The sequence below is a fragment of the Lepidochelys kempii genome, chromosome 28 (assembly GCF_965140265.1).
Source record: "Lepidochelys kempii isolate rLepKem1 chromosome 28, rLepKem1.hap2, whole genome shotgun sequence".
Lineage (NCBI taxonomy): Eukaryota > Metazoa > Chordata > Testudines > Cheloniidae > Lepidochelys > Lepidochelys kempii.
In genome coordinates, this window is record NC_133283.1 from 309,902 (window position 1) to 337,795 (window position 27,894).

General features: G+C 64.4%; 1 protein-coding gene across 2 annotated transcripts; it reads left to right on the top strand.

Annotated features, from left to right (window-relative positions):
• The first annotated feature begins 248 nt into the window (after positions 1–248).
• Positions 249–27,676, top strand: LRCH4 (leucine rich repeats and calponin homology domain containing 4). Of its 2 annotated transcripts, none has more exons than XM_073326500.1 (18): positions 249–481; positions 17,775–17,919; positions 18,214–18,340; positions 18,708–18,813; positions 19,161–19,297; positions 19,624–19,742; positions 20,161–20,257; positions 20,585–20,672; positions 20,924–21,024; positions 21,805–21,872; positions 22,118–22,243; positions 22,330–22,390; positions 22,495–22,558; positions 22,916–23,029; positions 23,212–23,315; positions 24,102–24,239; positions 24,700–24,777; positions 26,686–27,676. In XM_073326500.1, exons 1-18 carry the CDS (start codon positions 301–303, stop codon positions 26,821–26,823), a joined length of 1,992 nt encoding a protein of 663 aa, XP_073182601.1. In that variant the 5' UTR covers positions 249–300; the 3' UTR covers positions 26,824–27,676. The 2 variants fall into 2 exon arrangements, with proteins under 2 accessions (XP_073182601.1, XP_073182600.1); XM_073326499.1 differs by lacking the exon at positions 26,686–27,676 and adding an exon at positions 25,578–26,302.
• The last annotated feature ends 218 nt before the right edge of the window (positions 27,677–27,894 follow it).

Genomic DNA, 27,894 nt, shown 5'->3' on the forward strand with positions numbered 1-27,894 from the left:
TGTGAGGTGCCCTAGAGGCGTTGTGATTGGGTGAGGCTAAGGCAGAGGCCGCGCCCTTTCAGAGCGGATTGGCTGCCGTGTAGCATTAGGCCTCGCCCTCCTCAAGCCTGATTGGCCGAGCGGAGCTCCCCGCCAGGCGCCACTGGCTGCCTCCTTGCGAGCCCCGCCCCTGCCCGTTGATTGGCCACGGCGGCGTCCCGGCCCCGCCCCCTTGGCTGGGGCTGGCTCCCCCTCGCGGCCTCGGCCGGCCAGTCAGTCTCGCAGCGGCGGCCGCGGCGAGCGGAGTCCCCGGGTCACGGGATGGCGGCGGGCGAGGCGGAGCCGGAGCTGCCCCCGCCGCCCGCGCCCGGCGGGCCCGCCACCGAGCGGGCCCTGGAGGAGGCGGCGGCGTCGGGCAGCCTGAGCCTGGCGGGGCGGCGGCTGCGGCTCTTCCCGGGCGGCGCGGCGCGGCGCTGGGACCTGAGCGACACCACCCAGGCCGGTGAGACCCCGCCCCCTCGCGCCCGGCCCCGCCCCCCGGCCAGCGGCCCCCCTCGCGCCCGGCCCCGCCCCCCGGCCAGCGGCCCCCCTCGCGCCCGGCCCCGCCCCCCGGCCAGCGGCCCCCCTCGCGCCCGGCCCCGCCCCCCGGCCAGCGGCCCCCCTCGCGCCCGGCCCCGCCCCCCGGCCAGCGGCCCCCCTCGCGCCCGGCCCCGCCCCCCGGCCAGCGGCCCCCCTCGCGCCCGGCCCCGCCCCCCGGCCAGCGGCCCCCCTCGCGCCCGGCCCCGCCCCCCGGCCAGCGGCCCCCCTCGCGCCCGGCCCCGCCCCTTCTTCCTTTGCCTGGTCCCCCTCCCCCTCATAGCCCCTGTTCTCTGTGGAGGCTCCCCCATGCCCCGCCCCCATCTCGCCAGGCCCCGCCCCCTTGCACCCCTTGTCATCACATCGCCCTGCCAGGCCCCGCCCCCTTTACTTTGCCCCTGGGCGCCCCGCCCTGCCACCCCCCTCCCCGGTTTCTGCCCCCCAGCCGCTTCCGGGCCCCCACACCCTCCCCATGGGCGAATCCCGCACCCCGGGGTGCTCGCCCGCGTCCCGTCGCTCTTCGCACCCCGTTCCTGCTGGCTCTGGCGTCGGCGGCTTCCCCGGGGGCTGGGCGCCCGGGGGCCGCAGCTGCCGAGACAAAGCCGTTCTGATGGGCCGGGGGGGCCAGACACACGGCCCTTTGTGCCCCAGGGCACCGCGCCGTTCAGCCCCGCGATGGCCTTCGCCGGCCCCGGGCAGCGTCCGGGGTGCCAGTCCAGGCCTGGCGCCGGCCTGTGGCCCGGGTCACTACCGCAGCAGGTGCCGGGCGCTCTTTGTCCCGGTCGCCGTCCGTCTGGCTCCACCAGCGTCTCTCCTGCAAACAAGGAAACTTGCGAACGGTGCGCCGTTGAGGCACCTGGAAGTGAAACGGCTCCGAAACGGGTGACTTCGTGGACCATTGACTGGATTGGAGATGGGTGTTACGGTCGCCCCAAGATCGGGGCCCTATGGTGCAAATAGGAGGCAACCTACAGACAAGGCAAAGGGATTTTACAGATGGGAAACTGAGGCAGAGCTGACCTGACTTTCCCAAGATCACGCAGGAGCTGAACCCCGCTCTCCTGAATTCCCAGGGCAGCCCCTGTCTCCCGAGGCGTCCTTTCTCTTCCTGGGGGCGCTCGCATGCAGCTAAGGCAGACGCACAGCCCCTGGGGTGCTTTTTCAGGGCAGGGACAGGGACATGCGGATGGGATGGCGAGACACGGGGTGGCCCTGTGGGAAGCCTGGTACTAGAGATCCTTAGGTCTCTCCCTTTCTCGCTCTCACATCCTTGTGGCTCTTCTCTGCACCCTCTGGTTTCTCACCCGATGACTGGTTTGTGGGAAACCCCCCTTGCAGTCTCGCCACGTGAGTCCCTTGGCCCCAGATTTTGTACCACCCCTGTGATTTGCCCTCCTCTTTGTTTACGATACTCGTGCTGGGCCGCTTCCTGTACAGCTGCTTTGCACCAATCTCGCCCTGTTCGAGCTGACTTGCTAAGGGCTGTGCAGCTGCCGAGCCCTGATCCCCAGGGCTTGGGGCTGAGCAGGGGCAAGCTGCTGCGGTGTAGCTGCTGGGGGTGGTCCCTGGGGGCGTGGCAGGAGCACTAAGGCCCACAGAGGACAGATGTTCTGGGGTGCTCTGGGTCTGAGTGGCAAGGCTGAGTCATGGGGACTTAACTTCCTTCTTCTGCTGGTGGCTTAAAGGGTTTCCAACCCATTTCGTTACAATCTGTTGTTACAAGTAATATGTCAGTTCATGGAATATTGGCTTGGTTCAGTGGAGTGGGGGCCAGGACGCCTGGGTTCTCTCCCCGGCTCTGGGAGGGGTGTGGGGGCTGGTAGGTTAGGGCAGGTGGGCTGGGAGCCAGGACGCCTGGGTTCTCTCCCCGGCTGTGGGAGGGGAGCGAGGGCTGCTGGGTCAGAGCAGGGGCATTGCGAGCCAGGACTCCTGGGTTCCATTCCTAGCTTTGCCATTGATCTGTTGGGTGATCTCAGGCCAGTCACTTCCCCTGGCTGTGCTGTGGCATGTTCTGGCAAACAGAGAAGAAGTTGCTCTCTTCCCTTTTCCGAGGAGCTTTGCGGTGGGCAGATGATGACTTGTGTCAAAACTGCATGGGGGGAGCGGGGTGGGGCTTTTCTCTGTCCCCTTCATTCAGCGCCCCCCGTAGCGCCTTGCCAGGTGGCACTCTTCCCTTCCCCGAGGCGGCTTCCTGTTCCTCGCGGGGGCTCTTGCTCATTTCCGACGGTGCAGGCAATATTTGGACTTGGGAGAATGCGATGGCAAACCCCGAAGCGTAGGCGGGGGGCCCGGGGCAGGGGTACTTGCTGAAACTCCTCATTCACCTGGAGAAGATGGAGCGGGCTCCAGGCTAGGTTGCCGTAGGCCATGTCTCCCCTCCAGGAGCCCCGCTCCTCCGCGGGACGGTAGGTGGGTTGGCGTAGGCCATGTCTCCCCTCCATGGGCCCCGCTCCGCCGCGGGACGGTAGGTGGGTTGGTGTAGGCCGTGTCTCCCCTCCATGGGCCCCGCTCCGCTGCGGGACGGTAGGTGGGTTGGCGTAGGCCGTGTCTCCCCTCCATGGGCCCCGCTCCGCCGCGGGACGGTAGGTGGGTTGGTGTAGGCCGTGTCTCCCCTCCATGGGCCCCGCTCCGCCGCGGGACGGTAGGTGGGTTGGCGTAGGCCATGTCTCCCCTCCATGGGCCCCGCTCCGCCGCGGGACGGTAGGTGGGTTGGTGTAGGCCGTGTCTCCCCTCCATGGGCCCCGCTCCGCCGCGGGACGGTAGGTGGGTTGGTGTAGGCCGTGTCTCCCCTCCATGGGCCCCGCTCCGCCGCGGGACGGTAGGTGGGTTGGCGTAGGCCGTGTCTCCCCTCCATGGGCCCCGCTCTGCCGCGGGACGGTAGGTGGGTTGGCGTAGGCCATGTCTCCCCTCCAGGAGCCCCGCTCCGCCGCGGGACGGTAGGTGGGTTGGCGTAGGCCATGTCTCCCCTCCAGGAGCCCCGCTCCTCCGCGGGACGGTAGGTGGGTTGGCGTAGGCCATGTCTCCCCTCCATGGGCCCCGCTCCGCTGCGGGACGGTAGGTGGGTTGGCGTAGGCCGTGTCTCCCCTCCATGGGCCCCGCTCCGCTGCGGGACGGTAGGTGGGTTGGCGTAGGCCATGTCTCCCCTCCAGGAGCCCCGCTCCTCCGCGGGACGGTAGGTGGGTTGGCGTAGGCCATGTCTCCCCTCCATGGGCCCCGCTCCGCCGCGGGACGGTAGGTGGGTTGGTGTAGGCCGTGTCTCCCCTCCATGGGCCCCGCTCCGCTGCGGGACGGTAGGTGGGTTGGCGTAGGCCGTGTCTCCCCTCCATGGGCCCCGCTCTGCCGCGGGATGGTAGGTGGGTTGGCGTAGGCCGTGTCTCCCCTCCATGGGCCCCGCTCTGCCGCGGGATGGTAGGTGGGTTGGCGTAGGCCGTGTCTCCCCTCCATGGGCCCCGCTCCGCTGCGGGACGGTAGGTAGGTTGGCGTAGGCCGTGTCTCCCCTCCATGGGCCCCGCTCCGCTGTGGGACGGTAGGTGGGTTGGCGTAGGCCGTGTCTCCCCTCCATGGGCCCCGCTCTGCCGCGGGATTGTAGGTGGGTTGGCGTAGGCCGTGTCTCCCCTCCATGGGCCCCGCTCCGCCGCGGGACGGTAGGTAGGTTGGCCACAAAGACACCCTTGGCATGGGAGCCCTGAGGGAATTCAGCTCTGACTGTGCCTTGTTCAGCACGCTGGCTCGCGTCCCCCTCGTAAAACGGCGTGTGTTCCACTTGGACGCTGCCGGTTTGTCCCTCTTGTAACTCTGTCTCTCTCCGGGCCCAAGGCCTGTTGCCAGAACAAGCCTAAAGCCGCAGAGCTTTCTGTGCCGCAAATCCACCAGCTGTCACGGGCTGTAAGGCGAGGTCGGGGATTTCACGCTGCAGGTTTTTTATCCCAAGCTCTTCACGAGCTGTACTAGAAAACCCAGCACTGCTTCAGCTCTCCCGAGAAGGACGGCTCCTAGAAAAGCACCGGCAGCGTGAAGGGGAACCGGGTCATTTCAAGAGTCTGCAATTCAAAGTTTATTTTAATCGCAGGCTGTGTTTAAAGGTTTATTTCCTCTGCCTGCTGAACCTCCGGGAGGGATGTTTTCATTCCTGTATTTAGACTCTTCCCCCCCCACCCCCGAAACGTTCCCAAGCCTGCAGCAACGAGCTCAGCCTGGTTTTGCCTTTGTTCAGAGCAGAGGAGGACTTAGCTTGGGGTGTGTCCGCGCTGCAGGTGCCAGGGTGTTGGAGGCCGTGGGAGGAATGGCGTCAGGTCGCCGTTCCTCTGGCGGGGAAATGGGCAGTCCCTGAAAGGAGAGGCCAGGCCCTGGTGAGCTTTCAGTCACGTCAGAGTTCACAAGTGACAGCACTGTAACCTAGGCCCTACCGTGTAAATTGCTTCCTTCTGCCTCTGCTGTCCAAGCTGGGAAGGGGCTCGAACGAACAGCCCCGGTCATCCCGCCCCCTCTGGGGGAGCCACTCGGGAGTAGAACTGTGTGACTGGTGGGTGGAGTCAGGCTCATTTGACAGAGGGGGGAAACTGAGGCGCAGACTGTGGGGCAGTGACAGCACTCCCAGCCGAACTTGGTTTGCGAGCGGCGGGAGGGGGGCTTGCTCACACAGCCCTGCGAGTGGTCTATACAGACACGACTGGAGTGGAGAAGGGGACGAGAGAAGTGTTATTTACCCCTCACGCAACACACACACACCAGGGGTCACGCACCGAAGGAATAGGCAGCTGGTTCCATACAGATAAGAGGAAGTGTGCAGCGCACAGTTAACCTGCGGAACTCCTTGCCACGGGAAGGTGTGGGGTCACCTGCCCTCCCGTCTCGCCCTGACCCTGGAGTTAGCTCGGCTGCAGCCCTGAGGCATGAGGGGCTGTGTGTCTGCCTTAGGTACATCTCTCCCTCCCAACGCTCTAATGTATTGATCCTCCTGGGAGGCAGGGAGGGCCTATGATCCCCATTGCACAGATGGGGAAACCGAGGCATGGAAAAGCAGCCTGCCTCACACAAAGTCACCCAGGGTGTCTGCTGGAGCAAGGGGATTCCTACATCCAGGTCTCCTGTGTCTCAGGCCCACTATATCGTCCTTCCTTCAGCTAAGCCCTCACTTAGCAACATACACCAGGGGGAAACTGAGGCACAAAGGGGCGTGACTTCCCTAAGGCTATGACATTCTCCCTGACGTCCTCTTGCTCTCCCCCGAATCGCAGGGCCAGCTCCCAGCCGGGTGTGTTGGCATAACATGGTCGTTGCGCCAGCTGGAAAGCTGCCAGCCCCTTCTCACCGGCCCCCTGCCCTGTCTGCAATAATCGAAGCCATTGAGATCTCGGCTGCGTTTCGGGTGGGCCCTGCCAGGCCAGCCTCAGTCCCAGCTGTGACCCAGATCCCCTCTGTCGCTCAGCAGCGTGTGAGTCAATTGTCGGCTGACTCCAGCTTTTCCTTCAGCTCACTATGAGCAAACCCGGCTCCGGATCCCGTGCCCAGAGCGCTGGGTGAGGGGCTGCGCTGCAACCTCCCTCAGCCGGCTGGGCCTTGTGTGCCGGGGCCAGGGGGCCTCTAGGAACACGATAAGGACTCGGGCTCCAGCGTGCTCCATCCTCTGTCTCTGCTGCAGCTGGAGAGCTAGACCCCGAGCCCACGCCATGGGGCACAAAACAGCATCTCTCCCGTGCTACTGCTCAGTCCTTAGGACTGGATCTGGTTCCATCTGGACACGGGGCTGGCACCTGTGTTCCTGTGGGAGCCAAGAGCCCCACCCCCAGCAAAGCATCACTCCCTCAGACAGTGGAGGTATCCGTTTACAGATGAGGGAAACTGAGTCATGGATTATCTGCGTGGCCTTGGGCAAGTCACTTTGTCTGTACTTGTGTGGCAGGAGCACCTGTTGAGTCCCGGGACCCCCGGTGCTAGGTGCTGGGCGTTATTTGTTAGGTGTATTGTGGTAGTGTCTGGGAGCCCTGGTCCGCTCTGGCGCTAGGCGCTGCACAAACTCAGAATACTTCCTCTGTCTCCCATCTCTGAGTGCCTGAAGCGCAGGGTAGCCACACTCCATCTCCGTTACCGGTCCGTGTCTCTGAACCCTGCCATACCCATGCCGTTGGGGGGCTGAAATGCACCTCAGCCAGCAATGGAAGCGGGAGTCCTGGCTGGGCTGACTGTGTTCGGCTCTGACCCGCCAGGCACGACGAGGCAGAGATTTCAAAGGCCGCTCCAGCCCTGGGTGGTTAATTGCACTCGCTGCAGTCTGATCTGTCAGTGCGTAGATTCACGGTGCCGTCTGGCACTCCCGTACCCGCACAGGGAGGAAACCCCAGGTATACAGGGCTCTTTGATCCAGTGGAGAACAGCAGGACGAGGCCCAGTGGCTGGGTGTTGAAGCCAGACACATTCCAATGGGCAATGAGGCACCGATTTTTCCCAGAGAGGTCAGTTAACCAGGGGAGCAAACTCCCAAAGGAAGTGGCAAATTCTCCATCTCTGGATGGTGTCCAACCCAGCCCAGAGCCTTTCCGGGAGATGCGTTAGCCCAGCACAGACGACTGGGCTCCATGCAGGGTGAGCTGGGGGAAGTATTGTAATGGCCTGTAATGTACCGGAGGTCACTCGATGGTTCTTTCTGGCCATAACCTGGTTTCGATTGTTATCGGTCAGCGTTTATTTCCCTGGACACACCCACAGGGCCAGATATATATTCCAGCCACAACTGAAATGTACAGGTAGGCAAAGGAAGAAATCTGCGACTTGAGAACTTACTAGTTGAAGTCCAGGGCTCTGGACTTTGGAAGTAGGCGAGTTACCAATGGGCTTAGCCAACGAAGGGCAGACGGGGGTCTGATGCGCGTTTGCTTTGTGTATTTTGACCTGCCCCGTTGAGACTTTGTTGTGATACTTTATGACGTTGTCGCTTTGTGATTCTCAGCAGCTACATCATTCAGTGATTGTCGAACCAACCCCCCCGTGATTCTGTGCAGCTGTGAACATTTAAATTAGAAACAAAACAAAAAAAAAGGCTTAAAAATCAAAGGGTGGGAAAGGGGCGGGACACCCCAGCCAGTGACCAATGTGACGGGCCTGTTGATTGCATGATTTGTGGGCTGAGGGGGGCGGGAAGGTCAAAGAGGGCGAGAGGGGTGGTGTGGACGGCTGATCGGCCAGTCCTGTCACAGGAGGAGAAAGCTCTGGTGGGGGAAGACGGAGAGTACACCCGGTTTGGGGCGTAGTTGGCACCTCTGGGGGTGCTGCCTGACCCCTCTGGCTGAGTGCCCATGGAGCTGCTGCTGTGCCCCTGGGGCTGGGGGACTTGTCTCCTGCCCTTTGGAGGTGCTGGCCGGAGGCTCGGCCGCCCACCAGGGTCTCTGTCAGGCAGGAACCACTATGTGCCGTCCCCAGGCCTCGCTCTGGTGCTCCCGTGTCGGGCCAAGCTAATAAAGCATTTCCTATTGCTGCGTTGTCAGTTTCCCCTGGGCAGGGGATGAGCAGCTGGCCTTGGGCTGCTTCCGCTGGTCCATTAGAGCGCGACCTCCTGCCTAGCCCAGGCCAGAGAGTTCACCCTGGTCGCCCCACACCTTGGGCTGGCCTTGAACATCTCCCAGAAAGGCTCTGGCCTGCCTCACAAGAGATGGAGTCTCCCTGCTGGCCTGGGCAGCTTGTGCCAATGGCGAGTCACCTACGCCATGAGGAAAAAACGGTGCCTCGTTTCCCGTTGGAACGGGGCTGGGTTTAACTCCAGCCGCTGGGCCCTGTCCTGCCTTTCTCTGCTGGATCAAAGAGCCCCAGGATTCCCTCCCCATAATCGAGTCCCCGTGATGCCTGCTGCCGGAGCAGCACGTTCCTGCTGAAACGTGTGCCCCTTGGTTCAGTGCGTTCCCCTCAGCTCAGCGGCTTCCTTTTGTGGTGTCTTTTGGGCGTGGAACGGGAACTCGGGAGTCTTGCGCAACACACGCTGTCCTCGGTTGGGCTGGGTGATACAGCCCTGTTTTTATCTCGGGGGCTGGGGGGGGAGAGATGGTGCTGCGGGTGGAACCAGAGTGAGGCCGGGTTAGCTTTTTATAAATACGTCAAGATCACGACCCCCGAGAGGGCCAGGAGCTAATGGGTGCCATGGGCCCAAGATGGGCCAGGGATCACTGGAGATGATAAGGGTTCAGTCCAGGCCAGCCCCCCAGCTGGACATGTTGGGGCTAAGAACCGAACTGGTTCAAAGCTGGGGCTTGCTCACTGTATGGACCGGATTGGCTGGTTTCATACCAATCTAGCTATCCCAGGATAACTCCCCTAACCCAGTGTGGACGCTCTCCTGGGGCAGGGGGTTGAGCTGAGGGTGACCAGGATAAGCATCCCCACCGGGTAAATCTGTCTCTGTGGGCCAACCATGACTCTGGTGGGGGGGCGGGCAGGCAGGCAGGCAGCCTCGGGCTCCCAGACATCCCCTCTAGACCCCCGGCTGACAATGGAGCAACCCCCATGCCCTACCCTGGTGTGGGAGGATCATGGGGCTGGTCCCTCCTGCACGGCAGGATGGGGAGACTAAGGCAAACCCAGGCATCCTGACTCCCTGCTTGGGGTCTCCCCCACCCAAATACCCTCCTTCCCTTTGCTGCTCAGGGCTAGGTGGGGTGTTTCCTGGGGCCCAGATCCTCCAGGGTAGGTGGGGGCCATCAGTGCCGCACAGGTCAGACCCGTCCTGATCTGCATAATCCCGCCTCAGGGCGAGGGGCGTTGAGATCCCTTCCAGGCCTACATTTCTGTGATCTAATGGTCCCCTCTGGCGCGGCAGGGTCCCTTCAGCCCACGCGGGGGCATCCTTCCTGGGGGGGTGCGTCGGGGGGATTTGGGCTCCCCCCCACCCCCTGTGTGCCGCCTGGGTTTGGATCCGTCCCCCGTCACATGGTGCGCGAAGGAGGAAGCGGGCACTGGCCGAGGCAGTGGCAGGAGGTTCCGGAGCCAGCAGCGCACCCAGAGAACGCTGCCGGCTCGAAAGCCACATCCTGCCGGCTGCTCGGAAACGAGAATTGCCACAGCCCCTCTGTGCGCTGCTGGCGGCCGCGCCCTGCCTGGCCTCCCAGGGGACTGGCGGAGAACGCCACGCACCGCCCCCAGCCGCTCTCGGTTACCCGTGCCGGGGACGGCAGCCACAGACGCTGACCGGCCACCCCAGGCCTGCTGGCGTCCGACCGAAATCCGGAAAGAACTGACCAGTCTCATGGCACCGATTTCTCCTCCTAATGCCCCCCTGGGCCCCAGCTCAGCCATACCTTTTGCCCTAAATCTCCTTGCAATCAGCTTAATTGGACACAGACCAGTTGGCATCCCCCTCCGCCCCCCACCCCGTCTTCTCTAGGCCAATGCGCTCAGTTCTTTCCCCCATTTTCGGGGTTCTCTGGACCATCTCCAGTTCGGCCGACGTCCTCGGGGCAAAGGCAGATGTCACTATCCGGTGCAGTACGCCGCTGGAGGCCCAGCCGGCATGAAAGGAGGTGGCTGCAAACAATACAGCCTTTCTCTTCCACCAAACAACGGGCTATTAAGAGGCGGGAGGGGGAGGCCAATGTTGTTTCTAGGCCTAAGACAAGCAAACTCCTCTATGCTTTGAGTCTGGGGGAATTACCAGCTCTTTGGAGCCACCCTGCGGGCACCGAGGCAAGCCTGGGAATGAAAGAATTTGCAACTGTGCCCAGACGTTCTCTGAGATCCCGGCGTTCCTCCCCCCTACAGCAGCAGGTGATGGCAAATCCTCAGTGACCGCTTGGAGTGGCCTTGTTTGCCACAAGAGAAATGCCGAAATCCCAGAGTTTAGCCCAGCTGCTGTGACCTCCTGTTTTACCCAGGCTAGAAAATTCTCCCCAGTTCCCCTGTCCTGAGCCCAAGAGCTTGTGCTGGCCAAAATCGTCTTCCAGGAGAGCGTCTGTTCTTGGCTGTGGCCCTCGAGAGATGGAGAACCCTGGAATCCAGCAAGAGTCCCTAGGTGCTGAACGTCTGTGCCGTGAACCGGGCCCGGATCCCCAAAGGTGCCGAGATCATCTTCACGAGCCGGTCGTGCTCAGGGAGACGGACTGAGCTAGGAGCGAATCCCTGCTCTCCGGGGTCCTCGCCCAGCGCCCTTGCCACGTTTCCCGAGGACCCGGAGCCATCTTTGAGACAAAGCTGCTGTCATATCGCAAGCTGGCATCGGGCCCAGCTTTGTCGACAGCCCTTCGCAGAGCTCCTACCCACCCCAGGGGGTTGGCTGCGGCCGTCCCACCTGTTCCAGACCTGGCCGCGGCGAGGGGGCTGGGAAATGAGATCTGGCGGGCGCAGTGGGTATCAGGTATGATGCGATAGCACCTTGGAGCCAGCACTGCACAACCCCAGGGTGGTGGGTCGTGAGAGGAATCTTCCCCAGAGAAAAGAAAAGGAGGACTTGTGGCACCTTAGAGACTAACCCATTTATTTGAGCATAAGCTTTCGTGAGCTACAGCTCACTTCATCGGACCCCAGAGAGTGGTTATGAACCCCGGAGAGTAACGTGCACAGAGGGGGAAACTGAGGCACGGGGGTACAGGGACTTGCTCGGCACGGGGAATATAACCCAGAGTCGTGACCAAGCCAGGCTCTTGACTCAGAAGGGTGGCTGGGTTGCTCCCTCCCCCCACAAGGAGACAGCTCTGCCGGGTACGTCTGCAGCGTGTTGAAACTCTCCCAGGGCCTGGCTTGTAACAGGAAATGAGTCTGGGATCATCCTCCGGTTCTGCCCCTCGCTTCGGAGCCTGCCCCCATCGCGGCTCAGTGCTTCGGGTGGCGTCACTCGGACAGCGGCGGTCCTGTTTGCTGTCTTCTGTGCCGCCTCCTGGCTGCAGATCCACCAAGGGGCAGGTGGCAACCTCGCTTGCGTTTGAGGAGGGGAAACTGAGGCATGGGGTCGCTGCTCGAGGCCACAGTAGAGCTGAAGAGATTCCCCCTGCTCTAACCATTCTGTCGTGCTGCCTTCCACCTGCCCCATAGGCTCCAGAAAAAGGGGCCCATTCTCGGGCGAGCAATTTACGGGCCGGTTTTTCGGCAAACCCGGCGGGCAGGCAGCTCGTATGGGAGTAGCGGGAATACAATCTGTGGCTCTCCACCAGGGCTATTTTTAGGTAGGTCAGTAGAGCGGGGTGGGGGCCGCAGGGGAGGTGTCACTTCAAATGCAGAACTCCCTCCCCCCCGGTCTCAGCTGTTCACCCGGTCAGTGAGCGTTTGTTTGTTCTCCCTTCACATGGGGCTCCAGCAGACGGGGGGGGACGGACGGACGCCCTCTGAGCTTTGTAAGGGGGTGGAATCTCCCTAGACTCCCACCCCAGGCCCCTGCCTTCCCAGCAGCCAGGAGGGGCTTTACCGCGCCCCCCAGCCCTGGCCTGGGCAGCATGAGACATGGTTTTGTGCCCAACGGCCATACACCTCCCCGCATACCCCCACTCCCGGAGCCAGCCAATCTCTGTCCTGGGGCCGGATGGGAGCCGGCGCCCCCTAGAGGGGACAGGCCCCGTGTTGTGTCCCCCCCCCCCCCCCCCCCGAAGCCAGCCGGCTGGCCGCTCTAATCTCTCCCTTGGCACTTGGTCTAACCCCCACCGGCGCTTGCCGGCGGGTTATTTCTGGCCCAGCAGAATGTCTCACCTGCGGCTCCCCGTGCGTGGAATGCGGAGGGAGCTGCCCCGTCAGCCGAGAAGGGGAACATCTGCTTTGTATTTTTAGCCGGAGGCTGGCGTTTCAGCCGGTCCGGGCCCGCTGCGTCGCTTTGCTTTCGCCTCCCCCGGGGGGCTGTCCGGCTGGCGGCAGCTGCCCGGGCCACCCTTCGCCTGAACGACCCACTGCCACGGCACGAGCCCAGGGCAGCCGATCAACCCAGATGCCCATCGGCGAAGGGGCGCTGGGCCAGCTAGAAATCGCTCTCCTGCGGCGTGCTCCGATTCCTGCCCGCCTGTCAGTCTCGTTCATAAACCCCTTGAGCTCTGTCTTCAAACCACTTGGGCTGTTTGCCCCCTGCTGCTCTTACAGGGGGGCGGGCTTGTCTGCACCCTCCGTCATCTGCTGGTTCACAGCCTCCTCTCCATCCTCCCTCGGTCCCTGACCTCCCCCCAGGCCAGCACCTCCTTTGCCTTCACTAGCCACAGTGAGCAATCCCAGCCCAGCTCGGAGTCTCCTCAGGAGCGATCCACATGCCATCCCTGGTCGGCCTCGGGGCCCTTCCCTGCACCTGGGCCTTGCCGGCCGCGGGCTCCTCTCTGAATTCACCCTGTCACTTCCTCTGCCCGCAGCCACCTGGCAAATGTGCCGGCTGGGAACAGAAAGGGTGTCCTTTGGCCTAGGAGCTACGCCCCTCCGAGGCCTGGGGTGCGTCACTTGGGATCGTTGTTAATATCCAAGGGAATGGGGTGTCCCAACCCAGTTCCAGACTGGACGACTGACATCTCCCTTACGTGCCCCCTGCCCTGCCCCGAGGAGTTCCAAGGGTCAGGCATGAGCCGTGCGCCATAGTCGGGGCCCCGCTCCATTGGGAGGAGAAATGGATGCTGCGAGTCCGGCAAAGCGCCTGCCTAACCGCAGCAGAAACACCCCGCGGCAGGCGGCTTTTGTCCGACGAAATCCCCCACGCCTGCTGCTCCCACTCGTTCTGTGCCCAAGAAGCCTGGTCTCTGCTCGCTCCCGACTCCTCCTCCAGCCTGCCTCTGCCATACCCGGCCTGCACCTGATCCCTGAGCATTGCTTCCCCCACCTGTCCCCGTATTTTTATTAACTTAAATTTCCAGAGTTGCAGGAAATTGTGAGGGGGCTCTGGTCCGATACTAATGATTTCATGGCAGTAGACGCCGATTCCAAAAGCAAAAGCTTTGTCACAGCTAGGACGCGAGCTGTCGGCATCGCCCGGCAGAACAGCCGCAGGCATTAGCCTGCCGTCGGATGCTAGCAAACCCTCCAGTGGCACGTGGCTCGGATCCTTAGCCCCGGCGGGGAAATCAGGGTTTACCGGCGTGTTTTAGCCATTCTGGAATAACTCGCCATTCTGGACGCCAGTTCCGGAGAGAGGCGGCCTGTGGGCCGGGAAGGCTGCGGATCTACGAGCTATTCTGGGACGAAGTCATGTACTTTGGTAGAGAGGGTCCCCCAGGGGGTCGGTTTCCTCCGCCAAGTCTTTAGATCTGTCTAGGAGTTTCAAGTGCAGGCCGCCTCCACTTCCTGCCTTGCACGGGAGCGGCAGCTGCGGCCCGATGGCTGTGTGTTTACACAGCCTGCTGGCGCAGCCCGCGGTCCCGCTGCTGGGCTTCGGCCTGCCATGGGACGAGGGGCTGGGGCATCCCCGGGTGGCTCCATGCTCTGGAGATGAAAGGAAGATCCCACCTTGGGGGTCGTAGCTCGCAGGATCCTGCCCTCCATGACAAAAGGGGAATTGTTTGCTCTCTCAGCCCCTGGTCTCTGTCTCTCTGTGCAGCCTTACAGGGTCCCTTTGCCTCGCCTTCCCAGCCTCCCAGGAACAGCTACCCGCACCCTCACGGGGATTCGGCCGGGGCATGTAGCTCTTGGGGCATCGTTCCAGCTGCCGGCTGCGTTTTCTGTTCGTTGTTAAAAGCCACATTCTCCAAAGGGCTCCTCCTTGGGATCCCCGCGTTTCTCAGGGGCTCAGCTGGAGAGCCCGGAAAGAGAGTGCTTTGTTTTCCCACCCAACCTCAGGCAGGGGCCTGTCCGTGTGTCTGGGCAGCGCCTGGCACGACGGGGCCCTGATCTCAGCTGGGGCAGGGCCTGTCTCTCGCCATGTGTCTGGGCAGCGCCTGGCACGACGGGGCCCTGATCTCACTAATCACTAGATGCCAGTTTCATTCCTCTCTGCAGGTGGCATGAGTGTGCCTGTCCCATGAATCCTAGAACTTGGGCCCAATACCCCCCTCCCCCATCAAGGTGGAGTCGTCGCCTCCTCTGGGCAGGAGAGAGAAAGCTGGTGCAAGTCCCGGCCCTGCCTTAGTTCTTGGCTGGCCCTCGGACTTCACTGGGGCGTGAAATCGGCTCCGGAGCCGGAATTCCCCTGTTCCGTGTGCGGTTAATGTGTAAACAGGCAGCCCCAGTGCCGGAGGGGTGGTGCGTGGGGGGGCTCTGATCGGCTGGGAACAGATCCCCTCCCGCACTGCGCGCTTTGTAAGGAGACTTGTGCGTCACAGCAGTGCGCGGTGTGTGCCACCCCTAGTCCCGAGGGCTGTGCTGTTCTGTGGGGAAATGGTGTGGGCTGTCACATGGCCCCATTTCCCTCTTACTCGCAGACTTTTCGTCAGCTGGTCCCATGTCCTGTGAAGTGCAGGCCAGAGGTTTCACCCCTGGCCCTGGATGGCACCCAGCCGCTTGGCGGGGCGAAGGCGTCTCTCCCCGAAAGGCCGGGTGGGACGGCGTCGAGAGATGGCCAATCCACCTCTGCCCCAGGGTGTTTGGGCCAAAGAGACTCCCATCAGTGCCCTGTTTCCCACGGGAAAGCGGCTGGCTTTGTCCTTCCAGCCTTGTCCTGCTTTTCCTCTGCATTTTGTGGCTCTTCTCCGCCCCTCTCTGATTTTTCCAGCGTCTCCTTTTAAAGCTTTGTTCATTTCAGCCCAGAGAGAGCCAGTGCCCAGGACTGATCCTCGTCAATGTCTTGCTGGAACGGCTCTTCTCCTTGGCCGGGTCCTGCCAGAGGCTTGCGCGCTCTGTGCCAAGTTCCATACCCTCTTGGCAGCTTGGCTGGGCCTCTCTGTGTCGCGCGGTCAACAAAACATTTACCCTGCCGGCGGCTGCGGCCCGGAGCCTGCGTGTGTGTGCAGGGAAACGGCTCCTGAGTCAGCCCTTCTCTCGGCGATGAGTGCTGGGCTGGTCTCCTGCCAGCTGCTCGCAGCCCCGGCGACTTGGAACGTTCCAGGCCGGCAAGCTCGGCTGTTCGTCCTCCTCCGTCCTGGGGTTAGGGGAGAGCCCAGGAGCCCTGCTGGGATTAGGACCCCTGTTGTGCCAGGCTCTGCCCGGAACCCCCGACCGAGATCAGGGCCCCCCATTGTGCCAGGCTCTGCCCGGACCCACAAGAAGAGCCTGTCCCGGCCCCGAAGAGCTTTGAGTCCCGAATATGAAAGGGGGAGGCAGGAAGGGTCATTCTCTCCTGTGTCCCTCCAAGGGACTTGTGTGGTGGCGTCAGGCCAGACTTCCAAAGGTATTTGGGTGCCGAAATGTGCCGATCGCGGCCTTGTATCAACCCTGAGGTCCTCCCGTCTGAGCTCCTGCATCTCGATTACCTCCTGCTCGCACCAGTGCAGGGCCGGGGGAAATCCTTGGATTTAAACATGGCCGGGGACGGAGGCTCCACCACCTTGTCCCCACGGTTCGTCCCCCTCGCTGGTCAAATGGGGGGGCCTTCTTTCCAGGCTGGATTTGTCCAGCCTCGGCTCCCAGCCGCTCGCTCTCTGCTTGCCTGGGACAACTAATCCTGCTTCCGTCTCGCCTTCCCCCCCCGCTCGCCCGCTCCCGCCATGTAAAAACCCTGTCACTCCTGGTACAAGACACATCAAAGCCCTTTGTGTCCCTCGCGTAAATGCAGGTATTCAAACCTGTATTCGAAAGAAACAGACAAACTTGCCTCAATGGCTGAAATTCTCTTCGCGACAGGCACAATTTGGCCTTAGAAGGTGCCCAGGTTTTAATGCCTGTAGAAAGCAAATTGTTGTAAGAAGCCAGGAATTTTTTTAAACCGCTTAAGCCTCGTGTTCAGAGCTCTGAGACGGCCCGTTCCAGTTATGTCTATGGCAGTGTTCTCGCTGCTGCTTGAAAACCCACACGCGGCACGGCCGGCTAGCTCCTCTGTGCCTCCAGGACTTCCCCAGAACAACAAAACCCAGAGGGGTGAGTCTGTCCTGCCCCAGGTGCGGAGCCGGGAGGACAAACGTGGAGACGAAAGAGAAGCTCAGACAAACCAATTTGTGGTGGGAAAACTCTCTCGCCTCAGTTTAGCTCTTGGGGAAATCACAATTTGCCCCCTCCTATTATTACACCAGCGGGAACAGCGGGATTCCAGTTCTGGCTCAACCCAGATTCCTGGGTTCGTTCCCGGCTGGGCCGTGGCCTCTCTGCTCCCGGGAGCCAAGACTCCTGGGTTCGTTCCCGGCTGGGCCGTGGCCTCTCTGCTCCCGGGAGCCAGGATGCATGGGTCTTGTTTGCAGCAAGAGACTTGCAGACCTTCCCCAAAGGCATCCAGTGCTGATCAGTGTGATGAGGAAAAGTGAAACTATGTAACGTTTGCACAAATCTCTCCCCTTCCTCATTTCTCTTTGGGATGGGTTGGGTCTGAATTCTCCGCAGGGGGGGATTTAACCGTGACCCTGCTCTTGGGCTGGGAGGCGAAATCTCTCTGGGACCTGTGTTGAGCAAACACAGGTCCAGCTGTTTAAAGGGCTCCCACCCAATACTGCCGTGCTCACGGCCACGCATGGCGTTTTCCCCCCAGCCCCTCTGGGTTCGGGCTGGGCCCTGATCCCCCTTGTCCGAGGTGGAGGGACTAACGCTGCATCTCCCTGCAGATGTAAATTGGCCTATGTGAGGTCGATTTACAGGAATTACATGGCACATGTCCCCCCACCTCCCTTCTGTCAGTGGTGCGCGGCCTCACACCTGGGTTCTCTGGTGGTTAGAGCAGGGGCAGGGCGACAGGACGCCTGGGTTCTCTGGGAGGGTAGTGGGGTCTGGTGGTTAGAGCAGGGGTTGGGAGAGAGGACACATCTTCCTGGCTTGGCCACCCTGCCTCAGTTTCCCCTCTAAAACTGAGAAAGGTCCCTTTTCCAGCCCCCCTCCCCCAGCAATTGCGTGGACATCCCCTTGCTCCAGTCTGCAGCCCCAAAGACATTCTCTGCGTGAGCTGCAGACAGTCGGGAACGCCAGCTGGACACCGGGTTCAGGAGGGTACCCCCCGACCCACCCCAGCTGTTCTGCAGCCACGCCTGGCCAGCCACACACTCGGGCTGCTCCCCAGCTAACGAGGCCCCTTCAGACTGGGTCGCCCGCCCTGCCTCTGCAGGGAGCAGGCTAAGGAAAACCTGCCCTTGGTGTGTGCGTGCCGGGGGGGGAGGGGGGTTGACAGACCCCTCCTGGGGGGCCTGGGCGGGCAAGTTGCCTGTAGCTGGACGCCCAGGAGCTCGGTGCAGACAGTGGGCGGCATCTAACGGCCTCCCCTCTTGTCCCGCGCCCAGATCTCTCCCGGAACCGCTTTGCTGAAGTGCCCGAGGACGCCTGCCACCTGGTCTCCTTGGAGGGCCTGAGCTTGTACCATAACTGCCTGCGGACTATCCCGCCGGCCATCGCCAACCTGCAATCCCTCACCTACCTGAACCTCAGGTAACAGCCGGGCCGGGGGGAGGGATCCAGAGCTCCTGCAAAATCCGGGGGATCCGGCCCCGTTGGCACCCACTGGCCCCCGCTTGGAGGGATCTTCGTGGCTGGCACACCATGGCTTGGTTCCCGGGTTCCTGGGCCCTCTTAGCTCCGGGGGCCCCAGGCCCACAGTTATGAGCGACTCAGTTGGGGAAGGGGCTGGCGTGCCCCTCAAAGGGGGCTGACACTGCCCAGATCCCGGTGTTGGGGCCTGACTCCCTCCTCCCATGGTTCTAGCGGCTCCTTCTCCCCCCGCAGCCGGAACCAGCTCACCTCCCTCCCGCCCTGCCTCTGTCTCCTGCCCCTCAAAGTCCTCGTCGCCAGCAACAACAAGCTGGCCTCGCTGCCCGACGAGACGGGCTCGCTGAGCAACCTGCGCCAGCTGGTGAGTGGGGCCGGTGGGCGCGCTGGGGCCTGGCCTGCAAAACGGGGACCCCGCAGGGCTCACGGCTCCACCAGGTCCCTCCCGCCTCGCAGGCTCTGGCCGGGGCTGGGAGACTGCCAGGGAAAACCCGATACCGCAGGGAGCGGGGTGGGGGGCTCAGGCGGGGCACTCTCCCCTGGCAGGCAGGGCTGGCCCCAGGGCGGCGTCATTCCATTGTGCCCCCGCTGTGTGGTCTTCACTCCCCGGCCAGCCCCGAACGCCCCGCTCCCTTTGAGGCCCTGACAGCGAGATACGAACCCCTCCCACTGGGGGCTGGTGTTCCTGCTCCCCCCACCGCCAGGCCCTGCTAAACCAACCTCTCCCCCAGGACGTGAGCTGCAATGAACTCCAGTCCCTGCCAGCCAGCATGGGCCAGCTGGAGACCCTGCGAGACCTGAACGTCCGGAGGAACCAGCTAACAGCCCTGCCTGAAGGTCAGTGCCCCTCTCTGTCTCTTTAAATCCCGGGGCAGGAGTCCTTCCAGCCAATCAAGCACAGGGTGGGAACGGAAGCCACCAATCCTGTGAGCCCAGTGAGCTGGTAGTTAAAGGGCCGGAGCGCAAATACCTTTCGGGCCCTTTCTCCTTGTTCAAGCACCCTGGGAGATGGGTCCGGGTCTTGATTCTAGCCCCCCATCTCCTTGAGCTCACCGTGGCCCCCATGCCCCAGCACCAGGGGGTGCTGGGTGGAGCTGGGACTCCCCACGGATCCCAGCCATGGCGCAGCTGAGGCGTTTCCAATGGCCCCTGCCACACTCACCGGGCCCCTCTGCCGCTCCTAGAGCTGTCGGAGCTGCCCCTGGTCCGCCTGGACTTCTCCTGCAACCGGATCGCCCGAATCCCCGTCTGCTACCGGCACCTCCGGCACCTGCAGACCATCCTGCTGGACAATAACCCCCTCCAGTCGCCGCCCGCGCAGGTGAGCCAGGGCGGGGCCCCGGGGGCAGCGGGATGGAAGGAAACTGACCCGGGGAAGGAGGGCTGGGGGGGCGGGCAGGGCAGTAAAGCCAGGCCCGTCCCACTGGGCAACGAGGCACCGATTTTTCCGCAGTGCGGGTGACTGACATGGGACCCGCCTCCCCAGGGGAGCCTCCCTCTCTCCCGATGCAGCCTGGAGCCTGTCTGGGGGTGGGCTGCTGGTGAAAGCCAGAGTCAGATCCCATGGGTCCTTCCGGCCTGTGACTCTGTAAGGGGGTGGGGGCTCCCTCAGCGCAGCCCTAAGAAGCCCCCCGTCTCTCGCCCCAGATCTGCCTGAAAGGCAAAATCCACATCTTCAAATACCTCAACCTGGAAGCCTGCAGCAAAGCGGTGCCTGACCTAGCTGACTTCGCCCGGGCCAGCCGGCCCACCGGCTTCGGCACCTGGTAAGAGAGCTTCACCGGGGTGGGGGGGACCTGGGATCGACCCGGCTTGTCCGGCCCCCGCATGGCAGCCCAGTGCTGCTGGGCGTTGTGGATTCCGACGCTCATCCTGTTCCCACCGCTTGCCCCTCCAGCAGATGCAAACCCACCGGGCTCCCCAACCCCTGGGAGCCAGGACTCCTGGGTTCTCGCCCCGGCTCTGGGAGGGGAGTGGGGGCTGGGAGGCTGGGAGCCAGGACTCCTGGGTTCTATTTCTGGATCTGCCCCTTTCTTGAGAGCTTGGGGAGGAAGTGCCAAGTTCCGTCACTCCCCTGCCCCTCTGATCCCAGGCTCTGGTCTGGTTTGGGAAGCGCCTTCTCCGGCACCGGATCTCAAAGCCCCTCTCCCTCCTCCCCCGCCCGTCCCTCTCTCTGCCCCTCAGCCTCTCCGACGAGCTCTACCCCGGCCGGCAGTACGGCGGCCTGGACTCCGGCTTCAACAGTGTCGACAGCGGCAGCAAGCGGTGGTCTGGGAACGAGGTACGGGCCGCGCAGCCCCCAGCCCCCAGCGATGGCCCCCCTTCCTAGCCCCCGGCGATGGGCAGTGGGTCAGGGGCTCACGTTCCAAGGCAAGGCCAGCGCTGCTTGGGAGCCAGCGGACTGCGAGGAGGAGCCGGGTGGCAGGCGGGAGACATGGGGGGTGGCTTGGTTAGGTGCTGCTCTGGGTCATTTTCACTTGTGCGCGGCATGGATCAGTCAGTTGCGTGGGTCGGTCCGTTTCACCCGCGCCGGGCAGTCCCGGCCTCTGACCCCCTCTGCGCCCCCCGAGCCCTGCCCGAGAGTCACCCGCCACCTCTGCTCTCTCAGTCCACAGACGAGTTCTCCGACCTGTCGTTCCGCATCGCAGAGCTGGTGCGTGATCCCCGCCAGCTGAAGGAGAAGCGGGACAGGGCAGGTGAGCGGGGTCTGGTCCCCCCAGGTGGGATTCCCTCACCCCAGATCCTGCGCGACCCCAGCTCCCGGGGTCCCAGCGTTACCCATGGGGAGGTGCCTGCCGCAGACAAAGGTGATCCGTGAGCCCCCGCGTTTGTCTGGCCCAGCCGTGAGGGGTCCCCACATGTACACATGCCAGGCAGCCCCCATCTGCCAGGGCTTCGCTGGGCACCTGGGAGCGGAGCCGCCCCGCTGACCCTTTCCTCCCCACAGCCAACGGAGAGCTGGAGCAGATCGACTTCATCGACAGCAGCGTGGAGGAGGAGGAGGCGGGCAAGCCGGAGACCAGCTCGCAGGGCGCGGCCCCGGCGGAGGTGAGGGGGATTGTGGGGGCTTGGGCGCACCCTCAGTGTGTGGGTCGGGGAGACTACAACTCCCAGGATGCAGTGCTCTGCTCTGGGCCTGTTGGATGTCCTCTCTTCCAGCAGGGGGTGCTGCCCCCTAGGCGGTGAGGGGAGGAACTGGCCCGGGGCAGAGAGAGGTATCACACTGGGCCCAAAATGGGGTCATGGCTCTGCCCCCAGACCCAAGAGAATTTAGGTTTTCTGGCAAATATTCGAACCCTGAAATCCGTCTCTCGGGCGCCACTGCCGCCCTGCCTCGGGGGAGTTGTGGTTCGCTCGCCTCACGTCTCTCATTCTCCCCGCTGGGCCGGGCTCCCTAGTCAGACTACGTCTCCCATGGTGCCCCACGGTCTGGCCTCAGGGTGAGGGAGGCAGTTGCATCATGGGAGGTGTAATTTAGGTGCCTCAAGCCTCCGTTCCCTCTGTGGCTGGGGTCCCTAGATAGACTCATCTCCCACGGTGCACCCTGGTCTGGCCCCAGAGTGAGGCTCTTGCATCCTGGGAGTCCCTGGCCATGGTGCATCCTGGGAGATGTAGTTCTGAGGGATAGTTCCGGCTCAGGCCCCTGCTCCTGCCAGTTGGGGGCACAGCTGTGGGGCAGAGCCGTACCTGCGGGCCCAGAGCCCTCCCCAAATGGGACCGCAGCAAAGGAACTGGGGCTGGGGGGTTAGAGCAGTGGGGGCTGGGAGCCAGGACTCCTGCATTCCTAATTCTCTCCCTAATCCTTTCTCTCTTGCCTTCTGTGCCCAGGAGAAGCGGAAAGCAGACAGGAGCCTTCCCCAGAGAGCCGATGTCGGGGAGAAGGTGCCGAACAGCAGGTGAGCAGCAGCTGGTTAGCGCCTGTTCCGAGACAGGTGAGGGTTCCCCGTGTCACCAGCTGCCCTGCCCCGGAGGTGGGCACATCTCGGCGCCTGGCGAGGGGTCTTAGTCGTCATTCAGCTGTAGTAGGTTGTTATCCTCTCACCTGACACCTCCCCACATCCCCCCCGGAGGGGAAACTAAGCTGCGGAGTGCTGGCCTGGGTTCTCCTTCCCCCACCAATGCCCCCAATCCCTCCCCCCAGGCCCAGCCCTCCCCAGGAAGAGCCCCCCAGCGAGGAGCGGAGGCGTCCCGAGACACTGCAGATCTGGCAGGAGAGGGAGCGGCAGCAGCAGGTGTTGCGGAGCCAGGCGCTGGAGAAGCGGGACAGGTACGTGGGGGGGGCAGGCCCCCCGCCGGGGCCGGGTGGGGGTGTCTCGGCCTCCGCCCCCCTGACCCTCTCTGTCTCTCTTACAGCCTGCTGAGGATGGCGTCCAAAGAGAGCAGCAGCCTGCCCCAGAGGAAGCCGAGGGCCCAGGTGAGCGGGGAGCAACTGGGGTCAGAAGGGGTTTGGGGGGGGAAATGGACCCCATGGGACTCAGGCCGACTCTTCCCCCCCCTCCTCCCCCATGTCTGTTTCAGGTCACGGAGCAGCCGTCCGGCATCCCCAGCTCGGCGTCCCCTGGGCAGACGCCCCGGCAGCAGGGTGAGTGCGGGGGGGGCGGGGTAACACTCGGGGTGCAGGGGGGCAGCAGGACACACATGGCCAGGGAGTGTCCGCAGGGAGGGGAGTGGGGGCTGGTGGTTAGAGCAGGGGGACTGGGAGCCAGGACTCCTGGGTTCTCTCCCCGGCTCCGGGAGGGGAGTGGGGGCTGGTGGGTTAAAGCGGGGCGGGGGCTGGGAGCCAGGACTCCTGGGTTCTCTCCCGGCTCTGGCATGGGACACGGGTCCCCCTGGGGTAGCTGATGCTGGCCGAAGGGACCTGCAGCACTGAGGTTCTAGCTGTGCCACTGGGGGGTGCTGTGGGGCAGGATCTCACCTCCCCTCTCCCCCTGCCCCCCAGAGTCCCCCCCCTCGCAGGTCTCCAGCCCCCTGGCACGGGAGCCCGGCTCGGCCCAGAAGCCCAGCAGCTTCCTCTTCCGCTCCTCGTCGCGGACCGCCATCAAACCCGGCTCCGGTAGGTGGTGCCACGCGGCTCTGTCCCCCTCTGCTGGCGGGCCGGGGTCCTGCCGTGGCGCCCGGCAGCTCTGCAGGTCCGGGGTTCGAATCCTGCCCACGGCCTGCAGACCTGCCCGGGGCCGCGCGCTCCCCACCAGCCGTGCGACTCCGTCCCCCTGAGCCCTGCCGTCCTCTCCGCAGCCTGCACCCCCCACGACTCCAGTGCGGACCCCCAGCACCCCCTGCGGCTACGGGCCGGCTCGCACGACATGGACGAGAAGGAGTTAACAGCCCAGCTCCGCAAGGTACAGCTGCGACCCACCCCCCCAGCTTCCACCCTGGGAGCGCTCAGCCCCCCGGTCCCCATGCGAGCTCCACGCAGCGAGTCCCGCTGTGCGGGGCCTCTGGGGACCCCTCCCACGCCCCCCAAAGGCCCCTGCCTCCTCCCCCCCACCACTCGGGCTTCGTCTGTCTCCTGGGCAAACCGGTCCCCAGGGTGCTGTTCCCGGCCCCTCCGGCTGGCTCCTCGCAGGGGACGGGCCTGGCCATCAGCCTACAGAGTGTGGGCTGGTCTCTGAGCCCCATTAGCCAGTCGCCGTCACAGCTGCCTCCAGGGGTCGCTGCACCAATCCCACCCCCTAGATACAGGAGTGACATGTGGGGAAACTGAGGCACGCACACAGTATTCAGACAAAGCATTAAGAACGTTCCCACTTCGGCACACCTCCCCGCCCCCGGACCCCGAAAGCCTGGCTGAGATCCCACACCAGGGACTGCAAGGCTGGGAGCCAGGACGCCTGGGTTCTCTCCCGGCTCTGGGAGGGGAGTGGGGGCTGGTGGGTTAGAGCAGGGGGGGCTGGCAGCCAGGACGCCTGGGTTCTCTCTCGGCTCTGGGAGGGGAGTGGGGGCTGGTGGGTTAGAGCAGGGGGGGCTGGGAGCCAGGACTCCTGGGTTCTCCCCGGCTCTGCCCAGGGAAGTAATTTGACATTCCCCTAGACACCTGCCTTGTGTGTAAGTTCCCTGTAGTGAGCACGTGCGTGGGGGGGGTCCGTGAGCCCCACCCACCCGCCCGTCTCTTCCCCCCCCCGCAGGCCATCGAGTCGCGGCTCAGCGTGACGCTGGCGGAGGACCTGGGTGACGCCCTGGCCAACGGGGCCGTGCTGTGCCAGCTGGCCAACCACCTGCGCCCACGCTCTGTGCCCTTCATCCACGTCCCGTCTCCCGCCGTGGTGAGTGGGGATCCGGGCCCCGGACGCCTGGGTTCTCGCCCGGCTCCGGGAGAGGAGTAGGGTCTGGGGGGTCAGAGCAGGGGGGGCTGGGAGCCAGGACGCCTGGGTTCTCTCCCCGGCTCTGGAAGGGGGTGGGGGCTGGTGGGGTAGAGGAGGGGGGGCTGGGAGCCAGGACGCCTGGGTTCCCTCCCCAGCTCTGGAAGGGGGTGGGGGCTGGTGGGGGGGGGGGGGGGGCTGGGAGCCAGGACGCCTGGGTTCTCTCCCCGGCTCTGGGTCTATCTGCACAACGGAGGGCTGGTCTGCGTCTTTCTTCTTGAAACGAAACCTGAGCATCCGCATGACGGGACAGCAGTTTGGGCTTCCCTGGCCCCCCACCCCTCTTAGCCCCCCAGCCCTGCTCCCATTAGTCCCCCGCGGCCCCCCCTCCCGGCCCTCTCACCCCTCTCTGTTCTCCCCACAGCCAAAGCTGAACAAGATCAAATGTCGGAAGAACGTGGAGAGCTTCCTGGAGGCCTGTCGCCGCATGGGGGTCCCGGAGGTAACACGGGGGCTGCGAGCGAGTGGGCTGGGGGGGTCTCTCATTTCTGTGCCGTGCAGAACGTGGAGCCCCCATGTGTCTGCACTAGTGCAGGCCCCACCCCTTCTTGTGCAATTGCCCTGCCTGGTGCAGAGCCCTGCCCCCCCGTCCCAGCCTCTCGTGCAAGTGCAATTGCCACGCCCCTCTCACACAAGCCACGCCCCTCTCACACAAGCCACGCCCCAGGCATGCCTAATGGTATGGACTTCCAGCTGATAGGCTCCTGCCACAGGAGCTGATGTGCGGGAGGGACCAGCGCTGGGCTCTTCTCCCAGCATGCCTTGGGGTCACCTCCCAGAATCCCCTGCTGCGCCCACCCCTCTGGGCCGGCGCCGGGCCGGTGCTGACGGCTCCTGTCACCCCTTTGCACGGCAGCAGCCTTGGGGCTGAGACCCTGCACGGCCCCCCCAGCTGGGCGTGGGGCCCGTCATACAGCACCCAGCACTGACCCCGGGGAGAGAACCCAGGAGTCCTGGCTTCCAGCCCCCCCTGCTCTGACCCACCAGCCCCCACTCCCCTCCCGGAGCCGGGGAGAGAACCCAGGAGTCCTGGCTCCCAGCGCCCCCTGCTCTGACCCACCAGCCCCCACTCCCCTCCCCGTCTGGCTCCAGCAGGGTCCCCTGGGTGCTGGCAGATGCAGGGTTGCCAGCCCCGCGTGGCGAGGGGGGCCCCCAGCCGGTCTCATGCCCCCCACCCCAGTGCCAGCTCCCCAGCACCTCCCTTAACCTCTCTCCTGTCTTTGTCTCCCTCGCCGGGCCCAGGTCGCCCTCTGCTCCGCCTCCGACGTGCTCCAGGGGGATGCCGGGCGGCTCCGGGGCACCCTGTGGGCCCTGCTGCGCCCCGGAGCCGCGGAGGAGAGCCCTGCTGCTGCCCACGCCGCGCCCGCCCTGCCCGGGCCCCTCGCCGGCTTCGCCCTCTTCTATGTCTCCGTGATGTCGCTGCTTTTCCTGGCCTATTGCAAGCTCTGGGGCTTCTGAGGAGCCGTGGGGGGCCCCGGCCCCCCCTAGTGCCTTAGAGAGACCTGCGGTGGGGTGGGGGGCTGGGTCAGTCCTCTCCCTCCGGGGCCTGGTGGATTTGGATCCCCGCTACCCAGCCCCACTTCAAACCCGCCTCCTCCTGCGGAGACCTGCTGTGGGTCCCAGAGCCCCGGTGTGGGCCCCGCTCCGGGCTCCCCCTTGGGGTGCGAGCTCGCCCCCTTCCCCAGCTCGCCAGTGCCTCTCAGTGGCCACGGGCTGCCCTGCGGCCAGCTCGGTTCGGCTGCCGTACCGCGGTTAAATTATACGGCTCTATATTTGATATATATATTTGAAAGCCGAGCCCGTCCGCCGGGCCGGCGTGTACAAATGTGTAAATAGCGTGTGGGTCCTTCTCTCTCGGCGATTTCCTGTTCTACGTGCGCCCCCCCCCCGGCGTGTCCCAGCCGCCGCGTGTGTGTCACGCCCCCCGCGCTGTCGTGTTCGTGGAGAAATGCAGCGCTCCAACCCACCGTGTGGCTTTTGTCTTGGTTTGCGTTGGCTTGTCTGTGCTTTGGCGCGGCCGGGCGGGTGCCCGCTGGCCCCGTGGCAGTGGGGTCAGGGGGGCGGTTCACGGGTCCCGTGGCGACTGGGGGCTCCCTTGGGCCGGGTGCTGCACAGAACCTGACCCGGGTCACGGCCCCAGTGGGTCGGCCTTGCACAGGGCTCGCTGGAATGGTTCGGTTCAAGGGGCCCATCTGGCCCGGCGTCCCGGCTGCTCTAAAGTTCCCCCTCCCGCCCCCTCGCAGAGCGACGGCTCTCCCCCCGTGAGCGGCGGGTTTCTTCCACCAGCGCCCCCCGGTGGTGGAGGCCCAGGCAGCTGCCTCCAGCTCTAACGTCTCCTCTCTCCTCCCAGGAAGCCCTATGCCAGCCCCAGCACGTCCTGGACGAGGAGAGCCTGGCGCCGCTGGCCCGGACCGTCCAGGCCCTGCTGACTGTGGCCCCGCCCCTGAAGAAGCAGACGCCCCCCGAGGGCACCTCCAGCAAGATCTGAGGGGTGGCACGGCCAAGGGGCCAGGGACTAGAACGCCCCGGTCCCTGTGGGGGCTGGACAATGCTGAGAGTTCCCCCATATGGGGCAGTAGGGGGCCCGGCTCAACCCCAACAGCACAGACGGTACAGGGAGGGGCCCTGACCCCTGCCCCATAGCGAGGAATGGTGTCAGCGGTGGGATCCTCAGACCAAGCCCAGCTCCTGTTGCTCAACCCGTCCCCTCCAGCGGCTTTCCCCCAGGGCGGCCTGGCAGCTGCGCGAGCCCCCTTGGGCTAGAGTGCGGAGGGGGGGAGGTTGTGAGCAGATGTGGGGTAAGGATGGGGGTGTTGAGCTCAAGGGGGGGGCTGTTTTATTTCCCTGAAGGGAGGAAATCGGGGCCAGGCACCAGTTGCTCCCCCTCTCGGAGCGACGGGCTTAGGCTCCCTGCAGACTCAGGCAGGGTCGCCAGACTGGGGTGTCTCAGGGCAGCCGCTGGCTGTGGGGCACTGGGGCTGTGTGGGGCTGCGGGAGGTCACAGGTGAAGAGGAGGAAGCCCCCACTCCAGCCCCCTTTCCTTCCTTTCCATGTTTCCTGGGGGCAGGGGGCCACATTGCCCTGACCAAGCAAGGGTTGGGGTGTGCCCCCTGGGCTGCTCCTGGCACCCCCCCTCCCCAGCAGCCCCTCGCTGCAGCCGTGCCCCCACCCCCAGGCCTAGGCCCCAGCCCCTGATTCCCCTCCGGGGGGGGGGGGGGTCCCGGCCGCTCCTGGTCTGAGCTGTACCCTGGGCCCCCCCTAACCCGCCTCCCTGTGAGGGGGACCACAGCGTCCTGGGTTCTCTCCCCAGCTCTGGGAGGGGAAGGGGGGCTGGAGGGGTGAGAGCAGGGGGGGCTTGGAGCCAGGACTCCTGGGTTCTCTCCCTGGCTCTGGGAGGGGAAGGGGGGATGGTGGGTGAGAGCAGTGGGGGCTGGGACCCAGGACTCCTGGGTTCTCTCCCCTGCTCTGGGAGGTGTGGGGGGCTAGTGGGTTACGGAAGGGGAGGGGAGAGCCCGGACTCCTGGGTTCTCTCCTGGCTCCCAGGGTTGTGCCCTCTAGT

Excerpts from the sequence above, each read along its gene's own strand:
- LRCH4 (XM_073326499.1), top strand. The coding sequence starts at position 301 with ATGGCGGCGGGCGAGGCGGAGCCGGAGCTGCCCCCGCCGCCCGCGCCC. Across the intron at positions 482-17,774 it reads GAGCGACACCACCCAGGCCG|ATCTCTCCCGGAACCGCTTT; the intron begins GTGAGACCCCGC and ends TCCCGCGCCCAG. Across the intron at positions 23,316-24,101 it reads TAACAGCCCAGCTCCGCAAG|GCCATCGAGTCGCGGCTCAG; the intron begins GTACAGCTGCGA and ends CCCCCCCCGCAG.